Source organism: Pholis gunnellus (genome assembly GCF_910591455.1).
Source record: "Pholis gunnellus genome assembly, chromosome: 1".
In the NCBI taxonomy this organism is placed as follows: domain Eukaryota; kingdom Metazoa; phylum Chordata; class Actinopteri; order Perciformes; family Pholidae; genus Pholis; species Pholis gunnellus.
This window is the reverse complement of record NC_136528.1, coordinates 30,337,953-30,349,938: the sequence shown is the minus strand read 5'-3', so window position 1 is coordinate 30,349,938 and position 11,986 is coordinate 30,337,953. Positions and strand designations below refer to the sequence as shown.

Below are 11,986 nucleotides of genomic sequence, written 5' to 3'. Positions count from 1 at the left end.
TTACACGACCAGATGGGGATCACCTGTTTTCACTGAACCCTTTCAGTTTGGCAGACACTGTACTGCTAAATGTAATGTGTTAGAGTTAGAGTTAGAGTAGTACATGTAATGTGTATACGTTGATATTTAACATAAAAAGCTAAGAAAAAACAGATGTAGTCTTGTGATAAGTGACATCAGCTACAGGCTTTTGGCGAGTCATATCTATCAGCTGATGTCCTGCAGGAATCTCACTTATGTCAAGCTAGACTGAGTTAAAGAAAATAACGGAAGCTGTCCAGTTTTCCCTTCAAAGTAAAGGTCACCCAGGAAAATCATTAAGACTGAAGGAAAAAACATTAAGAAACATTAAGAATGAACGATTACGAATGAACGTTTCGTTTGAGATTTTTCCACACAAATTCAGTGGTTCACACTTACCAGAAAGTTACATGTTCCAAGATGTAGAACTTTGCTCAGTTATACTGTTTACTTTGTCATATTGCACATTAATCTATTTGAATTTGCACTCACAGAACAATATATATTGTACCAAACCATTACATTGTACCATTACTCATGAAACATGAATTTTACAGGGTTAGGCTCACTCAATGTATCCTTTATATGTGAAACATAATTTATTTTTTATTTCAAAGGTTATCTTCTATAATAAGGCAGATGTATTTATTTGATATTGGTATTTATTTGTGATAGCGATCATTTCATTTGCAACTAGATCACTAAACCTGTGCAATTTTATCATAACGGTATACTTTTTGGAAGCATAACATTTGATGTGTTTTATGGCAACTGGATTTCAAGAAAGAAATCACATATGCATGTGCAAAATAATGTACCAGAAAAGTTATGAAGATTGTAGTAGGATGGTAAACATCATCAAGGCAGACATAAAGCCCATGGTGGCAATAAGAGGCTATGCAGGTTACAATAGGTTACAATAAGAGACTATGTAGATTACAGTAAGGATGCTTTGCAAAAGACAATTGACCTTGCATTCGTCTTAAATACAATATGAATTGTTACTTTGATAATTGTTACACACACACACACACACACGCACGCACGCACGCACAAATCCGTAAATTCCGTATTATTTTGAAAGTCTCACCCGGAAATGTATTGCGTAGTTTAGTGTCACTTGGGGCGCTCTTTAAGCCAGCACATTGTCAGTGCGTCAACTCATCAAATGTGATTATTTTCAGCTGTGGACGTCGTAAACGCAGGCAAATAAGCCACTTAATCAGAAGGGAGAGCCAGATGTCGGGTTTCTATGTGCTGCGATCACCGGAGAACTTTATCGGAGAGGTTAAATGTGACTTGTATGCATCCTAAATAGCTCCGCAACCACCGCTTATGTAGACGTTAGTTTGGATGGGAGTAACGTAAACGTAACCCCGCTGCGGCCCATATACAGAAGCGCCTGAACCCTAGCTGGACCACCTGCGGACTCTGACTCCGACGTTTCTAGCCCACCACCGTCATGGCCTCTGCCACCTCGACCCCCGCTGCCGCCTCCAGCGGCCGCTCCAGCCGCTCCGCCAGCCGCTCAGCTAGCCGCCACAGCGCAGCCTCCGGCCTGCCCGCATCCAGCACCAGCCCGACCCGCATGTACCGCATCCAGGAGAAGGAGGAGCTCCGGCACCTCAACGACCGCCTCGCCAACTACATCCACCGGGTCCAAGACCTGGAAAGTGAAAGGTCCTCCATATTGTTTCAGCTGGAAGAAAAAGATGAGTCGAAAAGTCGTGAGATGGGCAACGTTCGGCGGCTGTACGAGGAGGAGTTGGCCGACGTCAGGAAGTCCCTGGACAGCCTGGCCGGAGAGAGGGCCCGTTTGCAGATCGATTATGGAAATCTCTGCGAGGAGTACCGGAAACTTCAAGCCAGGTAGTAGCGTAAGGATGCAGCCATATACGAGCGCGCAGGTGCAGAAGCTCTAACGCCAGACTGCGCTTATTGAATGCACCTGCGGACCACAGATGAATACATTTGAACATGTCTGTGCCGCTGTGTAGTTTGTAGCCCTACTAATACTCTGCAGGTGTCTCATTCATATTTATATATTATTATAGCTGGTTCACAGCTCCCCCCTGCTCTCTATGGCGTTTTTCAAGAATGGGACCTAAACTTCTTTTTCACACTTTACACACTTGTCGAACGGAGCATTGATCTTTGATGAGTTTGGTTTGAATTTGCCGCTTTCCCACTTGACCCGCAGCATGTTTTATCATCGTTCTGAACTTTGAAGAGTCTCTTTTTGGCAGACTTGATGTGTATTTTATTTTATTGTCACATGGAATCAAATGGCTATGCAACACAGATGGAAGAGGTAAAGTCCTCGTTCCTTCAGGTGAGTGCCGTAAAGGTTGAATTGTTTGGGGATGTTGGGTTTATAACGGCATAAGTTTAGGTAATCCTTTAAACCGAGAAGAGACTTAGAGGTTGGGTAGTGCCTGCATGTGACCAAGGCAGCATTGAATCTACACATGATCAGCTGTTCTCTGTGATGCTCGTAACTGTCACGCTGATCTCCCCCTCAGGAACCAGAAGAAGGAGAGTGATCTGGCCAACGCTCTGGCCCAGTGGAGGCAAGTTGAGGCCGCTCTGAGCTCCAAGGATGCTGCGTTCACCAAGCTGCTGTCTGAGAACCGGAGACTCAGTGATGAGTTCACTGACCAGAGCAGCCAGCTGGAAAACGTAAGACCTGGAGCTAGATATCAAGCTGTGAACTACACTCTGACTGGAGATGTAATGATGTGCATGTTTGAGGTTCTGGTTGTGATTCTATTGGCTTTTTGATGGTGTAAGACAGTGATGAAGTCAAATATCGAGATATAAGCATGTAATCTAAATTAATAAGCATATAGACTATTTATTTATTTATTTATTTATTGATTCACCAGAAAACCTGCTATTTCCTGATTATCATTATTGCGACATTGTGTATGTATATTGTGATGTCAGACTTTTTTTTTTTTACACATTGCCCAGCCCTGCAGCCTCCTTTACAAAGGAAAAGAGATGACAGCCTTGATTCCTTTAACGCAGCTTCATTGCGTCCTCGTGCATTTGGGTTCTCATAGCACCACAGTTGTCTTTTCCTATGTCCTTCTCCTTCACTTCTTTCCTTGACCTTTTCCATTGAGGTCAAAGAAATATGGTTAGTTATAGACACGGCATCATTTCTTTGACTTTTAGAACGCAGCCTTTAACTTTTTGTCCGAGCTGGAGTCGTGACGTGGATAACCTAGCTTAGCATAAAGACTGGAAGTAGAAGGGAAACTTTTACAAAGCACGAAATTTAAACAAACCAGACTTGTGATGAAGGCTGTTCCCCTCTGGAATAGCGCTCACCTGTCATTGTGATTGTCTCCTGAAGGAGGAAAAACTAAAAAGGTCATCTGTTGCGTCACCTTTACTTATTTATGCCGATCCAGCAACATGCTCCATGCTCTTAGGAACAAATGGGTCACAAACTGACAAATATTTGTAATTCTCTTCATGAGACCTGATTTTAAGCTCTAAAGTCATGACTTTAGAGATGATCATTTATTGGGATGTTTTAACTGTCTGGGATGGGGGGGTGTCACCAGGTAGAGGGCGCTCTGGCAGACACCAAGAACCAGCTGAACTCTGAGATCCTGAGGAGGGTGGACTTGGAGAACCAGGTGCAGACCCTGAAAGAACAGCTGGGACTCCAGAAGAACATCAGTGAGCAGGTAAAAGCACAATAGGCCCCAAAGCTGGCAATCGTGACTCTAAATTACTAACATTCACCTCAACACAATTTAAATTGCACGGATTCCTGTCCTGTATTCAGTTTGCTCTCTGCATCGCCCCAAGCTGACACTCGCACAACTTTGTGCTTTATTTGTTTTGAAGGAGATCTTTGAGATCCGAAGCCGTCATGAGAGTCATCTAGTGGAGCTGGACTCAGGACGCCGGAGAGAGTTTGACAGTAAACTGGCGGACACGATGCAGCAGCTCCGCCAGGACCACGAGTCTCAGGTGCAGCAGTACAAAGAAGAGATCGACAGGACCTTCAGTTCTAAGGTACTCGCGCACAGCTTGAGGTGATGCCTTTTAAAAGTTTCCATATTTATTGCACTTTTTTTTTTTAATTACTCAAAGTTTCTGATATTGAAGTTCTGCGCTACAGCTACAGAATGCCCAGCAGGCCGCGTTGGAGAAAAACAGTGTTGCGTCAGCCACCAAAGACGAACTGGAAACCACCAAGCTCAGAGTGGAGAGCCTCAGCTCCCAGCTCCAGCAGTACCAGAAAGATGTGAGTGAGGCCATGAACACGTCTGTTAAAGGAGCTGTATTCCACATTCTGAACATTGATAAAGCAGCAAACCACTAACTGTGTAAAGATATAATGGCGTAATGGCTCTCCCCTGTATGTGTGTTGTCAGACACCTGCTACGCTAAAATAAGAGGTTTTCTAAAGGGACTCCACCAAATGAAACTTTAAAGGTTCTGTTCTGGCATTGATAAAACTTCTGAAGACTGATCTGGGGTCTCATTTATAAAACAGCACATAGGATCCCCACTAAATGTTTGCGTACGTTCAAAAGAGGAACCGCACGTACGTCAAAAACTAGTATCTGGTTCAGCCTCACATCCCGCCCTCTACACAGCGCAGCATCTATGTTTACAGCAATCACACCGATTGCTTCCAAGATAATTGTGACAATCAGTGGTATCCACCTCCCTGAATGTTAGTTATAAGTTTTATATGTAAACACAATTTATTTACTTATGTTTCCTATGGCATTAGGACTGATGAGGATATGGAGTGACAGTCACCATGGTTACTCCTCAGATAGCTGAATCTGTCACTATGGAATATAAAGTCGTGTTCACTGCAGAGCAATAATCTAATACTGGGCATATATCACCAAGTACAATAGGAGTGTTCATTACTGATGATAAATGTATCGGCTGACCACGAGTGTAGGTAGTCCGGCCCTCTTTTCTGCTCTAAATAAATTAAATGTGAGATGCATCACTATAGCTGTAATGATGCCTCACATTGAATTTCTACAGTTTGGCTTCAACTCACCACCTGTGTCTCCACATGTTGGTACATGGATCAGATGCTCACATTCTCCCATCAAGTTTGTTTTAATAGATCACCATGTTTGCGTGTGAAGCGTCTTTCAGACCCCGTTTTGTGTTAAATGGTTATAAATACGACCTCTGGTCATCATAGAGATCTTCTCTATGAAATAAGTGTCCCCAGCATGAATGGATGGAACAGCGTCTGGTCTGTTTTTTGGGTAAACTTTTCAAAATGTTGCTCTGAGGAAAAAAGTCCTACCCAGTTTTTCTGGAAGTTTAGCTGGGACATTAAGGTTGTTCCAAATGCCCCTCACACATTTCTCTGATCCTTTGGGAACACATGAAGGCTCACCGTTTCTCCTTTTGGGACTGAAAACAGAACCCGTCTCTGTGCTGCGTTAACGTGGCCGCTGTGCGTGCCTTTACTTTGTGTTGGCGTAGAGTTCCCCCTCAGGTGAACGCTTTAATGTGACAGTAAGGGAATTTGTATAAATTGACGTGTGTGTGTGTGCGCACCCCCTTTTGTTGCCTGTTTTTAATTTGCATGTTATTTTTATCTAGATGCCCCAACCTGTTCTTTGATGACCTTTTTGTGTTGCAAGTCATTTGTGTAGTTTGCTCCACGCTGCGTTTCTTCTTTCTGGCCTCTGACATTTGTCTTCATTCTTCTTCTCTGTCAGAAAATGGTCCTGGAGAGCCGCTTTCAGGAGCTGGAGAGGACTCTTGATGGGGAGCGGGAGGTTTGGCAGCAGAGACTCAGTCAGAAGGAGCAGGAGCTGCTGACTATGAGAAGCCAGATGTTCGCCCAGCTGGAGGACTACGAGAACCTGCTGGACGTCAAGCTGGCTCTGGACATGGAGATCAATGCCTACAGGAAGATGCTGGAGGTGGAGGAGCAGAGGTTTGGTGGCGATCTATCATGTAACATGGCATGATAGCTGGACCTCTGGCGTGTTTTTCTTTAATCCAAATCATGTCATTTTCTTCTCAGATTGCAGCTGTCACCCAGCCCTTCCCAGCATACAGCTATACCCCGAACTCAGGTACACGGCAGCCGCAAGCTCAGAGGGAAGAAACGGAAACTCGAGGGAGTGTCTGGCATATCGCCGGTCTCTAAAATGTCCAGTCGGTCAGCAGAGCACGGCGCTGTGAGCGTGGCAGAGGTCGATATCGACGGAAAATATGTCCGACTGAAGAACAACTCTGAGATGGTAAGGCTGTAGTGCAGCTGGATAGCGGCTTCATTTTTGGGTTTGACTTAGTTTGAACGTCCCAGTTTCACCTCTTCATGGCAAAGACGTGCATCGGTTCATTTCTTATCGGGACGCTCATCCATTTTACATATCCAAGTCAATTTACTTGATGGTTACATAACATCTCCTGTAGGCGCTTTGTCAAGTAACCCTGGTGATGTCATAGTGATGTCATCAGGGATATCTGTTTGGGCATGGAGGCTACAAGTTTCCAACTCCAGGAAGTATTAGTCTGAAAGAGGAGCATTTACCAGCTGAGGAACGGGGCTCTAACTTCATTTTTTCACCACTGTACCGAAATACAATTATAAACCGTCAAGACTGGCTGTCCAGAATATGAAATTTCTATAATCAAAAGTGATGTGACATGAATAAATCACCTTGGATTGTAAACACTGCGTGAGTGAGAGAAGGCCACGTGTCTGGTGTGCTCCAGTGAGACACTCAGAGCCAAGTGTTCGCCTGACAGGGAGCCGGAGGGTGAGTGCTATTCTTATGCGACACCGTTGGTCGGGACGCTGTTATCAGCTGTAACTGCCGTACGTGTGCAGTTCAGAGCGGCCACCATGAGCTAGCCAGTGGGGCACGCTCGCATGCACAACTATTTCATGAAAGCACCTGTAGCCATGTCAACAAAGCACAGAAGCGCAGATTACTCTCCTATAGCTTCACAGAACTACTCCTAGTTTGCTGCTATATTAATGCTGTAGATGTTGTATATTGCTCTTTTTAATGCTTCATCCACACACGTGCACAGATGGGACAACTTTGTTTGGCTTATTGTCTGTAACTAGTGTAGCATTAAAGCATGGTGGCATTAGCAATCCAAGTAGCGGACAGCTGGTTGGTTAACTAGCTTGTTAGTTCCACTATGCTTTAATGCTGCACTGATTACAGAAAATGAGTCAAACAGCGTTACCTCTGGGTCTAACCGTCCCAGTGGCGCTCTGGAGAAGGACAAGCTACCGCGCTAACTAGCCAGCCAGCCGGTTCATTTTTTTTATCTAGTCAAATGACTACCAAAAACAGTTCAATGTCTGTTCTTCCAAGTATGCAGAGGGATGGTGTGGAACCTTTCCACTCCCACAGTTAGCCATATATGTAGAAACGTCCGGTCCAGCAATTTCCAGAACTTTGCCGTTCCTCTCATAAAGTTCTCAAACGGCACCAGAGCAGCAGTCATTCTCTCTGCACATTGATTGTAATAAATGGTGTCTGCATGGTTTTTGTGCGTAAGTCTCATTTATAAGTCTCTCTACAACACATTGACCAACTTCTGTTGATAAAGATCTGAGACTCAGATGTTGATTTATACTTCTCTTCATTATTAACAATTAGGCAGAGGACTGTGACCTGCTTTACTTGTTTGTCCAGACCAGTAAGATGAACTGACAGTTGTGTTTTGCACTGGATTACAAATCTGAAAATCCAGCCAATTCATTGAATAATCTCATTATGGCGGCAAAAATTTGATTCCCACCTCAAATGTATTGACTTGTTCTGCGTTTCCAGGAGCAGCCGCTGGGTGGTTGGGTGGTACGAAAGATGTACCCAGACTGTGAAGACATCTCTTTCCACATCCCCTCCTCCTGCATCCTGGCTGGTGGGCAGACACTCACAGTGAGTAGTTGCTGGTTATTGGTTTAACTGTACTTCCCTCTGCTCTGCTGCCAAGAAGCCTCATTATTAGGGGGACAATAATATTTGTTGAGCAGTTTTAACGTGCGTGTGCGTGTGTTCAGATCTGGGCCGCAGGTGAAGAGGCGGAGGCTGATTCTGGGGACCTGGTTCTGCAGGGCCAGAGGAGCTGGGGCCCTGTCACTCATGTAAGGGTGGTTCTTCTGGACCCCAACCATGAGGTTAGTGGAGCATTTTGTGCTGGTGCATTCTGGGAGATGCAGTTTGCTTCACTGTAGTCAAACTCCTGTGCTGTTGCTGATTACGTGCTTTGTGTCTGTTGCATTAAAATCCCAAAGGATGCAGTTCACCAACGACGCGTCTCGGGGACCCACCCCATTTTCCCCGATAATGCTACACTGAAGAATACATTTGTATTGAATTCATAGACATAAACAAAATAAATGTTGCTGTTAACGAAATTATAACAAATCTTATTCAGACAAGATCCTATTTGTATAATATCACAAGTCCTCCCTGCACAGAATTCATCTCAACAATCAAGGCTACTAACTTTATTGTATCGGTAAATCAACTCGAGCGGTATTCTCTTCATGTCAATGAAGACCGGATGATGCTTTACTGCTCAGGATACGTGCCGTGTTGAAGAAAAATTCAATTATATGGATTGAATCCCACTTTAAAATGTTTTAGATTCTGAAATAGTTATTACAAAATGTTGCTTTTGATATAGACATTGGAATATGATAAATATATAATCTTGCAGTGTTGGATGTAACTCCCTATGTGCTCCCTTCCCAGGAGATGGCGGAGCACCGGGTGTGCATGCAGGACAGAGGGGAGGAGACTGAACTGGACTTTGATGACGAATACGTCGCGGGCACTGACATCCAGCACTTTCGCAGACAGGTAAAGACACTGACTCATAAAGCAGCCAAGAACAAACTTCATAACCTCAGTGTGAAGTGCTCTTACAGAAACGGGCCCAAATGCTTCAGTACATGAAACTTGAAACTTTTTTCCCTGCCTACACTGAAGCCCAAGAGGAAGAAGAAGAAGTGTTGTTCTGTCTCTTGAGTGCAGAGCAGACGGCGTGCTGTACAGGTGAGGGCGTGCTGTTCCCCCTCTGCTCGTCCGCTCGTACCCGGTGTGCACGGCTCTGTGTAAACATGCATGGCTTGTTTCAAACATGTTGGATTTTCGTGCCTTTTTGTTTTATTCAGCAACGTGCCAAAAATCAGGGATCGGGGGAAAAAAGGATCCTGTTTTCCCATGTTTTTGTTACTAATGGAGACAACAATTAAAAATATTGGTCCTGTATTGAAGGATAACGCTGAAACCGGCTGCTGCGATGGCAAGTGAGCAGCATCAATGTTGCCACTGACAGGCCCACGCTGTCTGACATGTTATTAAGATTTCAGGACTTATCCTTCTGCGAGACTCTCCATAATGTCAAACGATTATATTAACATTCAGAGCCTGTAATGAAAAAAAGAAGCACTTTAAGTGGATGTCAATGATTGTGCCCGTGAGCGGCAGCTGGCTTTAGCGCTCACTCAATGCTGGACCAGTTTAAGAAATTATTAGTCAGTTTAACACACAAATGGGGAAAAGTAGGGTCCAGTTTGGACAATACCAAAGTTTCCCTTTATCTAGCTCCACTGAGCCGAACATCGTGGATCCTGATGAGCTTCTTCATCAGAACAATAAGGGAAGTACTTGATTCATGGTGGTGAAATATATCCACTATAGTCACACAACTAGAGTAGAAGACGACGCTCTAGAAACCATTGGGAAAATGTCCAACTTTGTGTTTTAAAGGGTTAGTCCGTATTCACCAAAGTCGCACAAAAACTAACCAATCAGCAACTCCCGTGTTCTGCTAGTTAAAATTACTGTTTTTGTCAAAAATCTTGTGCCGTTAGTTCTGAAGGAAAGGTTAAGCAGTGCAAATATTTCAGATGTAGCGTTGACTTAAAATGATTCGTTTATTTATTTTCAGCTGGCTAAAATACATTTTGCTGCTATGCCCGACCACAGCAGTGCTTTACTTTGCTCCTGTATTCCCAAACTGGGGGCATGCCGACGGATGTCTACTGTAGGTTTTACACTGGTTATAACCAGTTTGGCTATTGTACCTCATACAACCCAGGCGGCAACCTCCGGTTCTGAAGAGTGAAGCCAATGTGGAAGTGTCTTAACACGTGCATTCTTTCTAATAGCCACCAGGGGGCGACTCCTCTGGTTGTATAGAAGTCTATGAGAAAATGATTACTTCTCTCGATTTATTACCTCAGTAAACATGAGTTTATGGTCTCAGTCTTCTTCAATACAGCATGAGGTTCATTTAGTAAATTATGGTCCTATTAAGAGTAAAATAGAGCAAAGTATGCTTTAGGGCGGGGCTACCTTGTGATTGACAGGTCGCTACCACAGCGTCTGTCACTCCTCTGCATTCCAAATACTGTCACTTCTGGTCACTGGCTGGAAAAAAAAATGCAGGACTCAAGGCTTTAAAACGGCAGTCCAAGAACCAATGGGTGATGTCATGAAGACTACGTCCACTTCCTATATACAGTCTGAGACAACTCTACTAAAACCAACCCTTGAAGCCCAAAGCTAGCTGGCCATCCCATACACCTTGTGGTACAGGCCCCGGGGCTCCATTCATACATGTTACATACTGGAGGCTGTAATGTAATAACCGACAGTGTGTTAGTGAAGTAGTGCTCATCCAGCCTCCGTTTACTTGCTCATTAGTATCCCAGTTCTTCTTATTTGGGACATATTTACATGGTGTGTGTGTGTGTGTGGTTAACAGTTTTCCTGTTAGACATATTTGCATTAATCCCGTTTTCCAGATTTCTGTATAAAGAACTGGTCTTGAGGGCGGTTTATGCTGCCTTCAGCTTTATTTTGTTCTCGGTGTTAAGCTCTCTGGAAACAAGACAGTTAATTTTGAATGTGTAACTTTAACCAAGCCACTTTTCCTTACTGTTCACTTTAATGAGTTACTTTAATGTAGAGGTATAGATGTTTTGTGCTATTGCATATTATTCCAATTTGTGTACAAACATAATTGAAAAGCATGCTCTCTTAATTAATTTGCACAAAGTATAATGCAGAGCCCAGCTGCAATATATACAATCCTTTTTTATGATTCATTTGTAATACATTTTATAGGCACGAAGGATGCAGCCATGCCAATGAAGCAATAACATGCCTTATTAATGAACTACCATGAGAAAACCTTCAGAATACTGACTTCTAAAAGCAAAGATGCACTTATTTCAGTTTAGTTTAAAATGCATGAGAACTTAACCAAACAGCAATCCTTCAGTTAAAGGGAAACCGTGACTCCACTGATCTGGAGTTCTGGTTTCCACATGACAGCGGTTTGTTGCCTGTCAGTAAAAACCTGCAATGACTCGTGTACCATACCTTCCCCTCACTGCATGTTCAGCGCTCCAGACTGCCTCTGTGAGCCCAGCATGTGTCCTGTGATGTAACTGTATATTTGATAAATATGCTGCGTTTGATTTCAGGATCTGTCTAAAGAGGGCAGCTGTGCCGTCATGTGAATCGCTGCTGTCTGCCTGAAACACTTGATGCTCTGACCTGGGAGAACAGACGTCTGCTGCTCTCTGGTACCAGCGTCGTCTCAAACAACAAACTCCTCTCTGCCAAACTTCAGTCGGGCTTTGACACGTTGGTCTGCCTGTGAAGAGCTCGGATGCCTTGGAGCAACAGCATCAACCTCAGTATTCCTCACTGGTTTCATGGCTCTAACTGCACAAGACAAGATGTGAGCTTTGCCTTTATTAGATATTATTTTAAATGAGTGTGTGTGAAATAAAACTGTTGGCGTAATAAAGTTATACATGTGGTGCAGTTAGACACCTCTAGCTCTAAGTGTTAAAGACTGTTCATTACAGGATAATCTGTGCTCAGAGTTCACAATGACTCGCATAACATTTAAAACACTAAATTATTAGCAGGAGGAGGAACTAGGATGGAAATCTCAGCAG

At 43.8% G+C, this 11,986-nt stretch overlaps 1 protein-coding gene across 3 annotated transcripts; it reads left to right on the top strand.

Moving 5' to 3' along the window:
• Nucleotides 1–1,157: 1,157 nt before the first annotated feature.
• On the top strand, nt 1,158–11,863 carry lmnl3 (lamin L3). 3 transcript variants are annotated; one of them, XR_013767116.1, is made up of 12 exons: nt 1,158–1,890; nt 2,544–2,700; nt 3,597–3,722; nt 3,886–4,056; nt 4,163–4,288; nt 5,748–5,968; nt 6,059–6,278; nt 7,833–7,940; nt 8,063–8,179; nt 8,760–8,867; nt 8,925–9,062; nt 11,504–11,863. XR_013767116.1 is itself a non-coding variant. In XM_079161213.1 (12 exons), the coding sequence occupies exons 1-11, from the start codon at nt 1,484–1,486 to the stop codon at nt 9,033–9,035; spliced, it is 1,800 nt and encodes a 599-aa protein (XP_079017339.1). In that variant the 5' UTR covers nt 1,158–1,483; the 3' UTR covers nt 9,036–9,062; nt 11,504–11,863. The 3 variants fall into 3 exon arrangements, 2 of the variants coding, with proteins under 2 accessions (XP_079017339.1, XP_079017338.1); XM_079161213.1 differs by having other exon boundaries at nt 8,997–9,062; XM_079161212.1 differs by having other exon boundaries at nt 8,936–9,062.
• Nucleotides 11,864–11,986: the final 123 nt, after the last annotated feature.